The sequence below is a fragment of the Etheostoma cragini genome, chromosome 22 (assembly GCF_013103735.1).
Source record: "Etheostoma cragini isolate CJK2018 chromosome 22, CSU_Ecrag_1.0, whole genome shotgun sequence".
NCBI lineage: Eukaryota > Metazoa > Chordata > Actinopteri > Perciformes > Percidae > Etheostoma > Etheostoma cragini.
In genome coordinates, this window is record NC_048428.1 from 15,636,858 (window position 1) to 15,647,902 (window position 11,045).

General features: G+C 39.6%; 2 protein-coding genes across 5 annotated transcripts in view; one reads left to right on the forward strand and one right to left on the reverse strand.

Moving 5' to 3' along the window:
• Positions 1-5,086, reverse strand: part of esyt2b (extended synaptotagmin-like protein 2b) — a 30,527-nt gene extending 25,441 nt beyond the window's left edge. The window contains exon 1 of one of the 4 annotated variants that reach the window (XM_034862239.1): positions 4,143-5,086. In XM_034862239.1, coding sequence (XP_034718130.1) covers positions 4,143-4,514 — 372 coding nt within the window. In that variant the 5' untranslated portion in view covers positions 4,515-5,086. The remainder of the gene's footprint in view (positions 1-4,142) is intronic. The other 3 variants (XM_034862240.1, XM_034862242.1, XM_034862243.1) reach the window with 3 other exon arrangements.
• Positions 5,087-5,314: 228 nt separating this feature from the next.
• dync2i1 (dynein 2 intermediate chain 1) overlaps positions 5,315-11,045 on the forward strand; it is an 8,508-nt gene continuing 2,777 nt past the window's right edge. The window contains exons 1-16 of the mRNA XM_034862793.1: positions 5,315-5,485; positions 5,719-5,772; positions 5,877-6,543; positions 6,622-6,686; positions 6,842-7,069; positions 7,167-7,232; positions 7,631-7,681; positions 7,841-7,846; positions 7,974-8,205; positions 8,359-8,461; positions 8,556-8,685; positions 8,774-8,885; positions 8,978-9,066; positions 9,175-9,304; positions 9,491-9,663; positions 10,014-10,228. Coding sequence (XP_034718684.1) covers positions 5,471-5,485; positions 5,719-5,772; positions 5,877-6,543; positions 6,622-6,686; positions 6,842-7,069; positions 7,167-7,232; positions 7,631-7,681; positions 7,841-7,846; positions 7,974-8,205; positions 8,359-8,461; positions 8,556-8,685; positions 8,774-8,885; positions 8,978-9,066; positions 9,175-9,304; positions 9,491-9,663; positions 10,014-10,228 — 2,336 coding nt within the window. The 5' untranslated portion in view covers positions 5,315-5,470. The remainder of the gene's footprint in view (positions 5,486-5,718; positions 5,773-5,876; positions 6,544-6,621; positions 6,687-6,841; positions 7,070-7,166; positions 7,233-7,630; positions 7,682-7,840; positions 7,847-7,973; positions 8,206-8,358; positions 8,462-8,555; positions 8,686-8,773; positions 8,886-8,977; positions 9,067-9,174; positions 9,305-9,490; positions 9,664-10,013; positions 10,229-11,045) is intronic.

Genomic DNA, 11,045 nt, shown 5'->3' on the forward strand with positions numbered 1-11,045 from the left:
CTGTCAATCACTCTGAATTGAAGATCTTTATTTCTCAACAGAAAGATAAAGTGATGCTTCTGGCTGGAGTGTTGGTGAGATATGACATGCAGTGTGACAGCTACAAGGGACAGCACTATTCCTAATGGAGGCAGCAAAAGCGCTTATCCAGCATTTATGTCAAAGTGTGGATAAAGCAGTGCTAAAAACAGGAAGACAGGGAACAGAGAGTTCTAGGTAATGTGATGGATTTAGGCCTATATTTTTGTAACAAGTTGGAAATAATAATAATTCTCTGCAGGAGACACTGGCATGGCTTCATTATTACACCTGACACAGTGACCTTATTCAGGAAATATGGGTGAAGAATGGATGATACACCCAATGGGACATAGTGTAAGTGCTGGATGATAAAACCGAGCTGTGCAGCAGAAAGTCCGAATAAATAAAGCATCTTAATTATTCAGCTGGCTGTTGTGTTGTTGTAAAACTGAAAAGTAATTGCGTTTTAAGTCTTGAAAGTGTAATTAACAGTGTGTTTGTGTCAGTTCCAACTGCCTAAAGTAAAGGGATCTGGAAAGTAATCAGGACCTGGAAACAAACTTGTTGTTAATAAGACATTATAGACAGTAGATAATGATGATATCTGTATCTTGAAAAAGTACATTCAGAGATACAAAAGACATCTATTTGATTCAGCTGACATATAGTATGTGTGCTTGTTGATTGGTGACTATTGTTTATTTAAAATGGCGTGGTTTAACTTATTTTATTTGGCTGATTTTGACGTTTTTGCCATTTATTTGTATTTATTTTTATTGATATTAATATTATCTTTGTGTCTCAGAACTATAATGCACACACTCTAAACAACACAGCTATCAGCAACCTGAGTGATTAGAATGGAGACAGATGCATCAGAGCAAAGCAAAACTTCAATAAAATTGACTATTTACTGCTGGTAATGTTCTATAACACTCTATGTATGACGTCTGTAACCGTCTCTTACATAGAAAATTCCATAGTAGTATTTCATTTATGATTAATTATAAGATTGAAGATGAATGGTGGCAATTTTGTCCTTATTTACTTACATTTTCTAACCGTTTTCTGAAGTTCTTAGGGATTATGTTGTTTTAAGAAGTGTGTGTCTGCTCAAGGTGTTTTATTCATTCATTGTGTGACCCTCTTATTGTATTAGTCAGTCAGCATCGATGTATATATATGGAACTGTTGTGATGCTTGCCATTTACCTGACAAAGCAGATCAAAACGTCATAAACTAATAAATACACAGCCTTTAACGAGACAGTGTGCAACATTAATTTACATGTGATACTAAACAAAGATCCATTCCGTTGCTTTTAGTGTAAGTAGCTGCTACACCAGCCAGCCAATGACTCACCCTGGGTGGATACAGCTGAGGGTATAAACTGGTACAAGAAGTGCTCTTAGCAGTAGGATTTTGGAAAAAGGGGCATTCCACTAAGAACGCAAAGCCGTGTATATCAAGACTCACCTCTGCCTAGTGGGGAGAAACTGGCAATAGCAAAGATTTAGGAGCTATAACTGGTAAAAGTCAGCACCCCTGATGGCATGGCTGTACAAATGCAGTGATATGTACTTGGCTTGTCAGTCTGGGGGATGCCAATCAATCGCTGTAAAGTAGCCGATATTTGCATTTGCACCAGCCGTGTTTTCCCTGACATCTACTAACAGCTCTGTGTTGCTGGAGACGCTGCAGTTCACAAGCAGACCATGTACTGAGTCTCCACCACTAGCACCATGGCAGTCTTAAATTACAAATCAAGCACTTTATTCAATGGCTACTTTTCAGGTTTACTGTTTTCTTAAATTATTTATAATTAAATTATTAAATTATTTTTTAAATTATTAATTTAATTAAATATTAATTAAATTATTAATATTAAATTAAATTATTTAAAGGTGTTGACAAAGGACATTTCTTGATGACCTATTATATTTGTCTTATAATATGTCAGAAAGCAATGCATCATCAAGGCTGTATTGTAGATGTCGATGAAAGCCTTTTGTTTAACCATATGCAGTGTACCCATCCATATGATGCACATTGCACACATAATTTGGGTGATATGGCTTCCTCCCTCCGGGGGAGGCCTGAGACCATTCAATAATGACTTTTTCCTCAGTGGGTTGCTGTGTCTATATCCCATCAAGCTCCTCCACCTTCATTTAAAAGCACTGATGCCTCCTCAGCCATGTGTCAGCAGAATATGCTTTTTACTGATTCCAAAACATTTGCCTGAGCTGAGCATGGGGCGATTCTAGTCCTTTTTGAAAAAGTCTTGATAACCCAAAAATAACTGTTTAAAAATAAAAGTAAGTGTTTGACAAGCTCCTGTGAGATTGTTTTTTGAGCAACAGCGAAGGTTCTGGTATCAACTGAAACTCCACATCCAGCCAAACAAGTAAGTGTCGACCACATTAAACTATCACGTTGGAAAGGTGGTTATAACATGCCTATAAAGTCGGCAAAACTGTTTCAAACCTAAATGGGCACGTGTAATGACAGGTTCATTACACCCTAATGTCAAGATATCTAAACGAGCTGAAGGCTATTTGGCTTTGGTGAGTCATTTACAGCCATGTCTGACACATGTCAGCTAGCTGTAGCCTGGGTTAGTTAGGTTCCGAGTTCTGCATGAAGTCAAAATAATAAATATTGAACTTGTAAATACTTTATTATCACCTTTTTCCCTTCCCTGTTTCTGCATAATGTGGCAGCCAATCTTTAAGTGTTGGCTTTGCAGTTATTGGATGTGACTAAATACTGAACCTAAGAGCCCAAATTATTCAGTATTTGCACAATACCATTTTATTTGTAATACCACATCACCTTTGAAGTAATGGCCCTGTTGCTCAGCATTAAGGTAAGTTTTATAAGAATAATTGGCACCGTTGTAGTTGAAAAATACATTTAGAAAAACCTAAATACATTACCTTATTATAACACCCTAAAAAGAGGTTAAGCCATTTACTTCAAGATTTCTACCCCTTGATGCTATAATCCAGCTCCCTCCAGACAGCAGTTTAAAATATGGTTTCTTACAAACTCTTTGAGTGGCAAGTGCTGGACAAAAGTCACATAACATATGGCACTGTGACAAAAATACAAAACATTAGATATTCATTTTGAGGGGAAAACAGGGCCTGCCGCTATTCTTCACATATTTTTTTTTTGTGTTTTGGTAATAGGCCTACTTGATTAAATACAACCTGTGTTAAGGTTGTGCAATATATCGATGTTGTATCGATATCGTGCTATGAGACTAGTTATTGTATCATCTTAGATTTTGAATATATTGTAATATTGTAATATAAGTGTTGTCTTTACCTGGTTTTACAGGATGCATTACAGTAAAGTGATGTAATTTCCTGAATTTACCAGACTGTTCTAGCTGTTATATTATTTAATTGCGGTTTAATTTAATTATAATAATTAATAATATTCTCATTTCTGGAGAATATTTATCCAAAATCTTATTGTCTAAATAACATTTTGTTAAATCAACAATAGTCAACCATACAATATTGTCGCAATATCGACATTGAGGTATTTGGTCAAGAATATCATAATATTTGATTTTCTCTATATTGCCCAGACTTAACTTATCGTTTTCTTGTTGATTAAACTGGGGCTGCTGAGGGTCTTTGGGGAGTTTTCAGGAGAGTTTTCAAAGAACCCCTAAACACTAAAGTGTTTACCCTGACAAAAAAAAAGTAGGCTAAAGAACCCCAGTGCCATCTAACAATTTTGCCAAGATAACGTGTTGCAGTAATAGAGTGAGTTACTGCAAGAGAGATAGCAGTGTGAATCCCAAAATAACAGGGACACTGTTGACATGTTTCCCTTACAGCGTGGTGTCTGGTTTACCATTGTACCCTGCTGTATTTAGAATGCAACTCAGTCTAATGTCACTGCTGGGGGGGGGGACAGCTGCTTCATCATCACAGCTTTACAGCTCCACTCTGCTCCTCGTGCTTTTGTCAGCTGATTGTTTCTTCCTGGAAACTCAAAAATATTGTTCACAAACATACCACATGCTCTTCAGAGAAACAGCTCAAGTAGGATAAACGACTGTGGACATCATTTCATCAACTGTACTTCACATTGTGTCTTACCCATGGTGGTAAATCAGAGGTCGTAAGACCCTGCTTGATACTCCTCTCCTCTTGCTCAAAGAAAGCAAGAGCTCGGCTCAGTCGGCTGTTCTTCCCTCCAGTGATTCTCCTCCACCAGAAGAAGATAACAAGTCCAATCAACAGCCAGCTGAAACTGAACTCAAAATAGCCCAATGCGTAAATAGGGAAAATCAGAACAAACGTTTTAGCAACGTGAACCCAGGTCTGTGTCAACTCGCTGGTCGAGGACACCGGGATATCGTCCGGTATGTTCCCCTCTGAAGGATGGGGAAAGTTGGCGCTGGTCTGCGCGGAACTCGGCGCAATGTGTCCATTCTCCTTAGGTAGTTGGGCTCCTCGTTTATCTGTCATGCTGTCTCTAGATATGGCTCTGTGCTCCGGAGTCCGTCTTTAAACGGTTAAATTCGGATAAGGTTAGGTTAGGTGACGCGGTTCCCATGTGCGAAGCGGTTCCTTTCGGGAGCCAGTTCTCACGTCGGCTCACCCTCACACCAGCCCATGGCCTCCGGGGGAATCGTTGGCATCGACCAGTTTAGTTTCCGCAACGACTAAAATCTTGGGAATGCAGTCAGCATGGTTAAAACTGAGCCAGTCCAGTCAACTCCACAGCTCTACTCGCTCTGCCTCTACACAGGTTAAATGCTCATTTCCAAAGATACACACACAGGGATCATGCACTGTGAGCGCTGCCAGTGCTGCCCTAAAAAGAAAAGAACAGCGCCATCTGCTGCTCATTAGAGGTAAACACAGCTGGTAATACACAATTGCACTTCGGTAACGATGAAGTACTTGTCAAATTGCTAGCTATTCTTAGCTAAACTTTCATGTGAAATTGGCTGCATTTCAAACAAGTACGCTAGCGTTAGCTAAGGTACCTTGCTATTAAATGCCTGACTGAGCCGTTAAGGCCAAGACACGGACTGGTGTGTAATGACGAGCACAGAGAAATCGATCAACAGACGACCGACATCTAAACTAAGTCAACCCACACACAACACAACTAGCAGCATAAGATGAACTAGTATATCAACAATACCCTTGTTTAAACAAATCAATATGAATACTTTTTTTTAAACACACTTTTAGTTATAAAGTCATTGACCGTTGGCATGGCAACTGTTGTTGAGCCCAGCGATTGCTCTACTGTTGACTACCAAGCCTGTTGTCAAGCTGAAATGACGCGTTCTCCATGGTTTCAACTAACTGCGCTTGCGCACAAGAGATTTAGCATCATGGCGGCGTTGTTACAAACATATGAGTTGATTTTTGGCGTTTGAAAGACTTCAACAGTAAAAACATAAGCGAACATGCATAGTGACAAGGTAAGTGCTTTCACCGTTAACCTTACCGTTTTCAGAGAAAAGATAGGGAATCATTTTTCAGTAGAATATCACCATGAACGCTGTGGTAGTTATCAAACGTTAATCAGGTAGGACATGCAAGTTGTCTTGCTGATTGGAATGGATTTGGTTTGATATCATAGAAATATGTTTAAGTTGTCTTTGGATGAACGATGATATAGCCATCCAGTAAACATAAAAAATGTACTATTTAGAAAATAACCATGGAAGACACATGGAGACCAGCTGATCTGAGAAGACACGTCAGGGTAAGTTTATGTTTATGAAACATTCAATCTCTTTATATCACTTTATATTAGTAGACAACATTACATGGAAATAATACAAATGGTTTAATTAACTTATTTTTCAGGAGGAAGGACTAGGTGATGACTATGTTAGGAAGCGAGATGTCAATGAGAGAAAGCACCGTGCTGGTGAATCTATAGAAAGACGCCGCAGAGACCCAGAGAAGGAGTCCAGACGAGAGAGAGACAAGCCCAGGGATAGTACAAGGGAGAGAAGAGATGCAGACAAAAAAGACAGATATGCAGATCGCCTGAAAGAGGGTTCTCTGGATAGGAGAGGTGTTAAGGAAAGGGAAAGCAGAGATGACAGGGATAGAGAGAAGAGAAGGGAAAGAGACAAGTTGGTAGACGGAAAGAGATACGATGATGATTACAAGAGGAAAGAAAGGGAGCATGAAAAGGAGAGAGACAAGGAACGACATAGAGATAAAGAGACGGAAAGGAATAGAGAAAGAGGCAACGAGGACGGCAAGGACAAAGGGAGGAAAGAGAGAGACAAGGAGAGACGGAGAGAAGAACGAGACAGAGAGCATAGGACTGAGAGGGAGAGGCGGAGACACAATGAAAGTGGAAATGGAGAAAGAGATCTAATGGAAAAGCAGGAAAGAGAGAAGAAAGATCGGCATCGAGAGAGAGCGCGACCCCAAGATGAATATGAATTCAAGAGGAATGACATAGAAAGACAAGAGAGGCGTGCAGACAGTAAGCGTTTGGAAATGAAGGAGGAAGGAGGTAAGGCCACAGTAGTGTGTGGACATAACCTGCCATATTCACAGGATTAGAACTTCTGAATGAAATTTCTGATTTCAGTGCACAAAGAAGAACAGAGAAGACATGGAGAGGAGAAAGAAAGGAGATCCAATGAGAGAGGATATGTAAGCACCTGCAGTCATATTCATCAGTATTTTGCACTTTGATTCCATTAATTAATATGCCTCAACAGCTGAGCATTTCACTTGTGACTTGTACGGGTAAATGTAGATCCTTTGGTCATAATCGTTTTACTGGTGTGGATTTTTACTGTTCCTAGGATGAAAAGCGGAGGCATGACCGGGAACCCAGGGAGCATCTAGACTTGAAGGGGTCAGGCAAAGAGGTCAAGTATCATGGGGGTGACACAGATCGAGCAGAACGGGACAAACACAAAGAAAGACGGCACAAAGAGGAGGAGAAACCAGAAAGAAATCAGAACAGAGATGGGACAAAGTCCAAGAAAGCAGCGTCTAGCAAAAGTCATAAACATGAGACTAAAACTGAGGTTTGTATGGTCATGATTTGCCTATACTGTAACCATTTCCTGTTTATGGTTCCCTAATGATGGCCTTTTCCCTCCATGTGTCCTTTTTATGATCCAGGATGTAGCAAAGGTATCTGAGCACCAGACAGCTGGTGTGAACGATATAGGAGAAACAGAGGAGCTTGTAAGATGCTTGGTTACTTTGCTGTGCATTTCTGTGTATTTTTAGTTTAGCACTGTGTTTTTTCTCATTGATAACTGGCTGAAACATAAACAGTATAATCTCACAGCTACATTGCGGTTGCTTGCATGAAAACAGCTTCAGCTCATGCTGCAGCTGCTTGTTTGAAGTTATGAGCTGAAACTGAAAAAAATGAACTGATGGCAAGTGAATTGGTGTTTTATTGTTTGGTTAGTGAGCCATATGTTGTCTGGACTGCATGTTATGCACTCCTTTTCTTCGGCACTACTTTCAGCTTCAGTTTCACTTAAGTGCTGCATCATCTCAAAGAATTCCTGCATCTTTTGTTTTACGCGTGTTTAGGAAAATGTCTACTGTGTGCATGTCTGTAACGTTTGCAGGTTGCCAATGATGAAGATTTGGCTGACCAGGAATATGAAGATGACTTTGAGGTAATAAGACAACCTTTAAGTTATAAAATAGGCCACATACTGTAAAACCAAAGTATGTTGTTTCTAAGTCTTCCCATCATGTTTTTTTCTTCTCTTTTAAACATTCATTCAATTCGTTCAATTTTTTCTGTTGCTTTTGCATGCTGTAATCGCTTAAAGAAACTGGTGAGTATTCAGACGCTTTTACGAGTGTATCCATTTTCATTATTCCAAAGTTTGTGCTCATAGCATCTTCATTTCTTTACGGCAAACATATTGTATTTATTAAATGATGGGATTTCTCTTTTGAAAGGATTATGAGGAGGATTTTGAAGAGATGGATGAGAGCGCAAGTGAAGATTTCGACGATGAGGAGCCACAGCCTCCACAGGTGGGTGAAGAGAGGGAGGAACTAACAGCACAAAAGAGAAAGGAAATCCAAGCAATTCAGAGAGCCATGGATGAAGAAAACGACAGAGTCGGAACCACTCAGTCCAGACAAATTCCAAGCAAAAAGGAGGAGGAAAGGCCTAAATGGTCCGGAGGTACAGTTCTTTCTTCTGTCTTATCAATCCAAAACATATTTTAACTAAAGAATGAGATGTTAGTGCATGCTACAGTGGACCCAGATTTCCTTCTTCATGTCTGATCTGAAGAATTAGAGTGGATCTAATGCATCTTTGCTGCCCTGTTTATAGGGTCTGAAAAGAGCCAGAGTAGAGCCTCCCCGCGTGGGAAGTTTATCGACTTTGTGGCCGCAAAGCAGCGTGAAGTCAGCAAGAAAGTTGCCACAAAACAGAAGTAAGTGAATTTGCAAAAAAACATATTCAGGATGTATCTTCTATGTGTTTCTTAAATTGCTCCCTCTATGTGTTTTTTTTTTTTCTGACTACAGGAAACGCAGTACAGAGCTTCTTCGCTTAATTGATCTGGATTTCTCAATGACGGTCTCGTTGTTGGATCTGCCACCTGTTAATGAATATGACATGTACATCAGAACCTTTGGAACTGCAAACACTAAGCAGGTCAGTATATGTTCTCTTTTACTTTACACAGATACACGTAACAGAATAACGTCTTTAAGAATAAGACGAAGAACGTCTTCCTTGTCAGGCTTATGTTCAGTGTAATGAGGATAATGCAGACAGGGACATCCAGACAGAGGAGATAGAGGTGTGTGAGAAGTGGACGCAGCATCCTCCAGAGCACAATGGAGCCTGTGAGGGTAAGGAAAAGCCTGCTAAAAGGATTTTTCTCAGATGGAGTCGGTGTTTACATGTAGAGTTCATTACCATTGTTTATTTTATTTTTTTACAGATCCAAACCTAACCCAGGAAGCACGAGACAAAAGGGAAATGAACTTTGATTCGCGGCGTCTGACAGCATTTCTGCGCTCCGCCTCTCAGGTTATCTCTCATACACAGTTTTTAAACTGAAAGACTTGTTTTTTTAAGGTAAGTTTTTTTTTTTTGTGGATAAAACTAACGTCTGTTATCTTTTGTGACTGAATCAAGGTCATGGTTGTGCTCTTGGAAGAGGATCGGGCTGAGAGAAAATCCCTGAGCAAGCCGAGGTCTCAGACCGACACGCTGTCTTTCAGCGATGGAAGATTACAGCTCAACACTAAGTTGTCTTTTCTTTATGGTAATGTATGCACAACAACCAGAGTAATTCATTTTGTTCTTACTCTAATTGTACGGCCAAACCACTGTTTTCTCATTAGTATTTTATTAGTTGGTTGCACCTTTTTGATAGAAACTGATCACAATATGCTGTATGCTCTCAATACTACTTCCCACGGCTTGCAACATTTTTGATTTTGAATTGCAGGTCGCCGCATCAGCCTGGTGCACTTCTCTCAGGTCCAGAGGCACACCATGATGTCAGTCCACAGCCCTACAACGAAGCCCAGTGCTGTGCGTCTTGACACCTGCACCATCATCTGTATCTGGAACATTTGGGAGCCGTCCAGACCTCAAAAAGTCCTTGTTTACGAATCTGAGGTGACATTTTAAAGTTCTTTTTTCAGTTGTTTGTTTAGTGACATATGAGCAAGGTTAGTATTTATTTGCTCAGATTCAATAAGTTCTACACACTAAGCAGTAATCATCAGGCCTCGTTGCTCTGCTACCAATTACAAAAGTAATTCTCCATATTTCATTATATGAATATCTCAAAAAGGATAGTCTCACAATGCACCACAACCATTTTTGTTTTGGTCTGACAGCAAAAAATCTGCCAATAACTACTAAAGGAACTGAAGTCACCTCACCATTAACGCCCAAAAACATGCCTATACACTGCCACACTACACACTGCCACTGACATTACCTCCATTTAATGCTTAATGCAGGTTCAGTGTTGCTGCTTCAGCCCTGGAAAGGCCATACTGGTGTTTGCAGGCACATCAGTTGGCTCTGTGGTGCTGTGGGACCTGAGGGAGCACACTAGTGACCATTTTAGTTTGAAGATAGGGGAGGATGAGTGGACTTTCCGACAGCCTACCTTCTCCACTGGTAGGTTACAATTTAGACCTCAATTCAGTTTTAATACAAACAACAGCTGCTGGTTGAGACGATAATATCGCGGATGATTCCTGTTTGTGCCACAGAGTTTGAAACAGAGATTTTACTCATGCCCATTTTAAAATTTTCCACAAAAGAAATAATTCATTTCTTTAAGGTCTACATGAATTTTACATAAAGTCCAATGTCTTGAGCAATAGCAGTGCACATTTTGCAGACAGTGTTAGTAAAAACTAGTAATATTCCCGCTAACGGAAGCTAGACAAAATATTGAAGCCATTTGTTAATTCAGTTGTTACCTTCTAAGGCGTTTTTGCAGAAATCAGAAGCAATGCAATTTACTCTTGCATGTAATTTGCCTTGGTGTAGTGGGTTAAAAAAAAAGAGTATAAACAATAGAGCGAAGTATGACAACAGCCAAGAATATAAATATAGAATAGAAATTCGCAATTTAAAAATATGTAAAAGACCCTATAACAAATATGTACAACATAACTGTGTTGTAAAGGAAAAGAAGGTTGAACGTTTTTGTGCAGTGCGTGCAAAATATCAATCATATCTTGTAATCAGTGCTTTTCAAGCCTGTAAATATGCCATGTGGTTGGTCATGCTACTTCCATGCAACCTTACACCAACATGTGTTTTCCAAGTTTTTTTTGTCTGCCTTTATTTTGAGAGTATAAAGCCCCTACATCTTTCACTCGGTCATCTTTGTCGTGGTGCATTTCACTTTTTGCATTTCAAGAAAATAAAAGAATGCTGAGAAGTACCAAACATCCTTATTTACTGTCCTATATGATGGTTCCCTTTCTCTCACTTATTCCCAAGACTATTTTCTTACATAACAGTGGGGATCATTC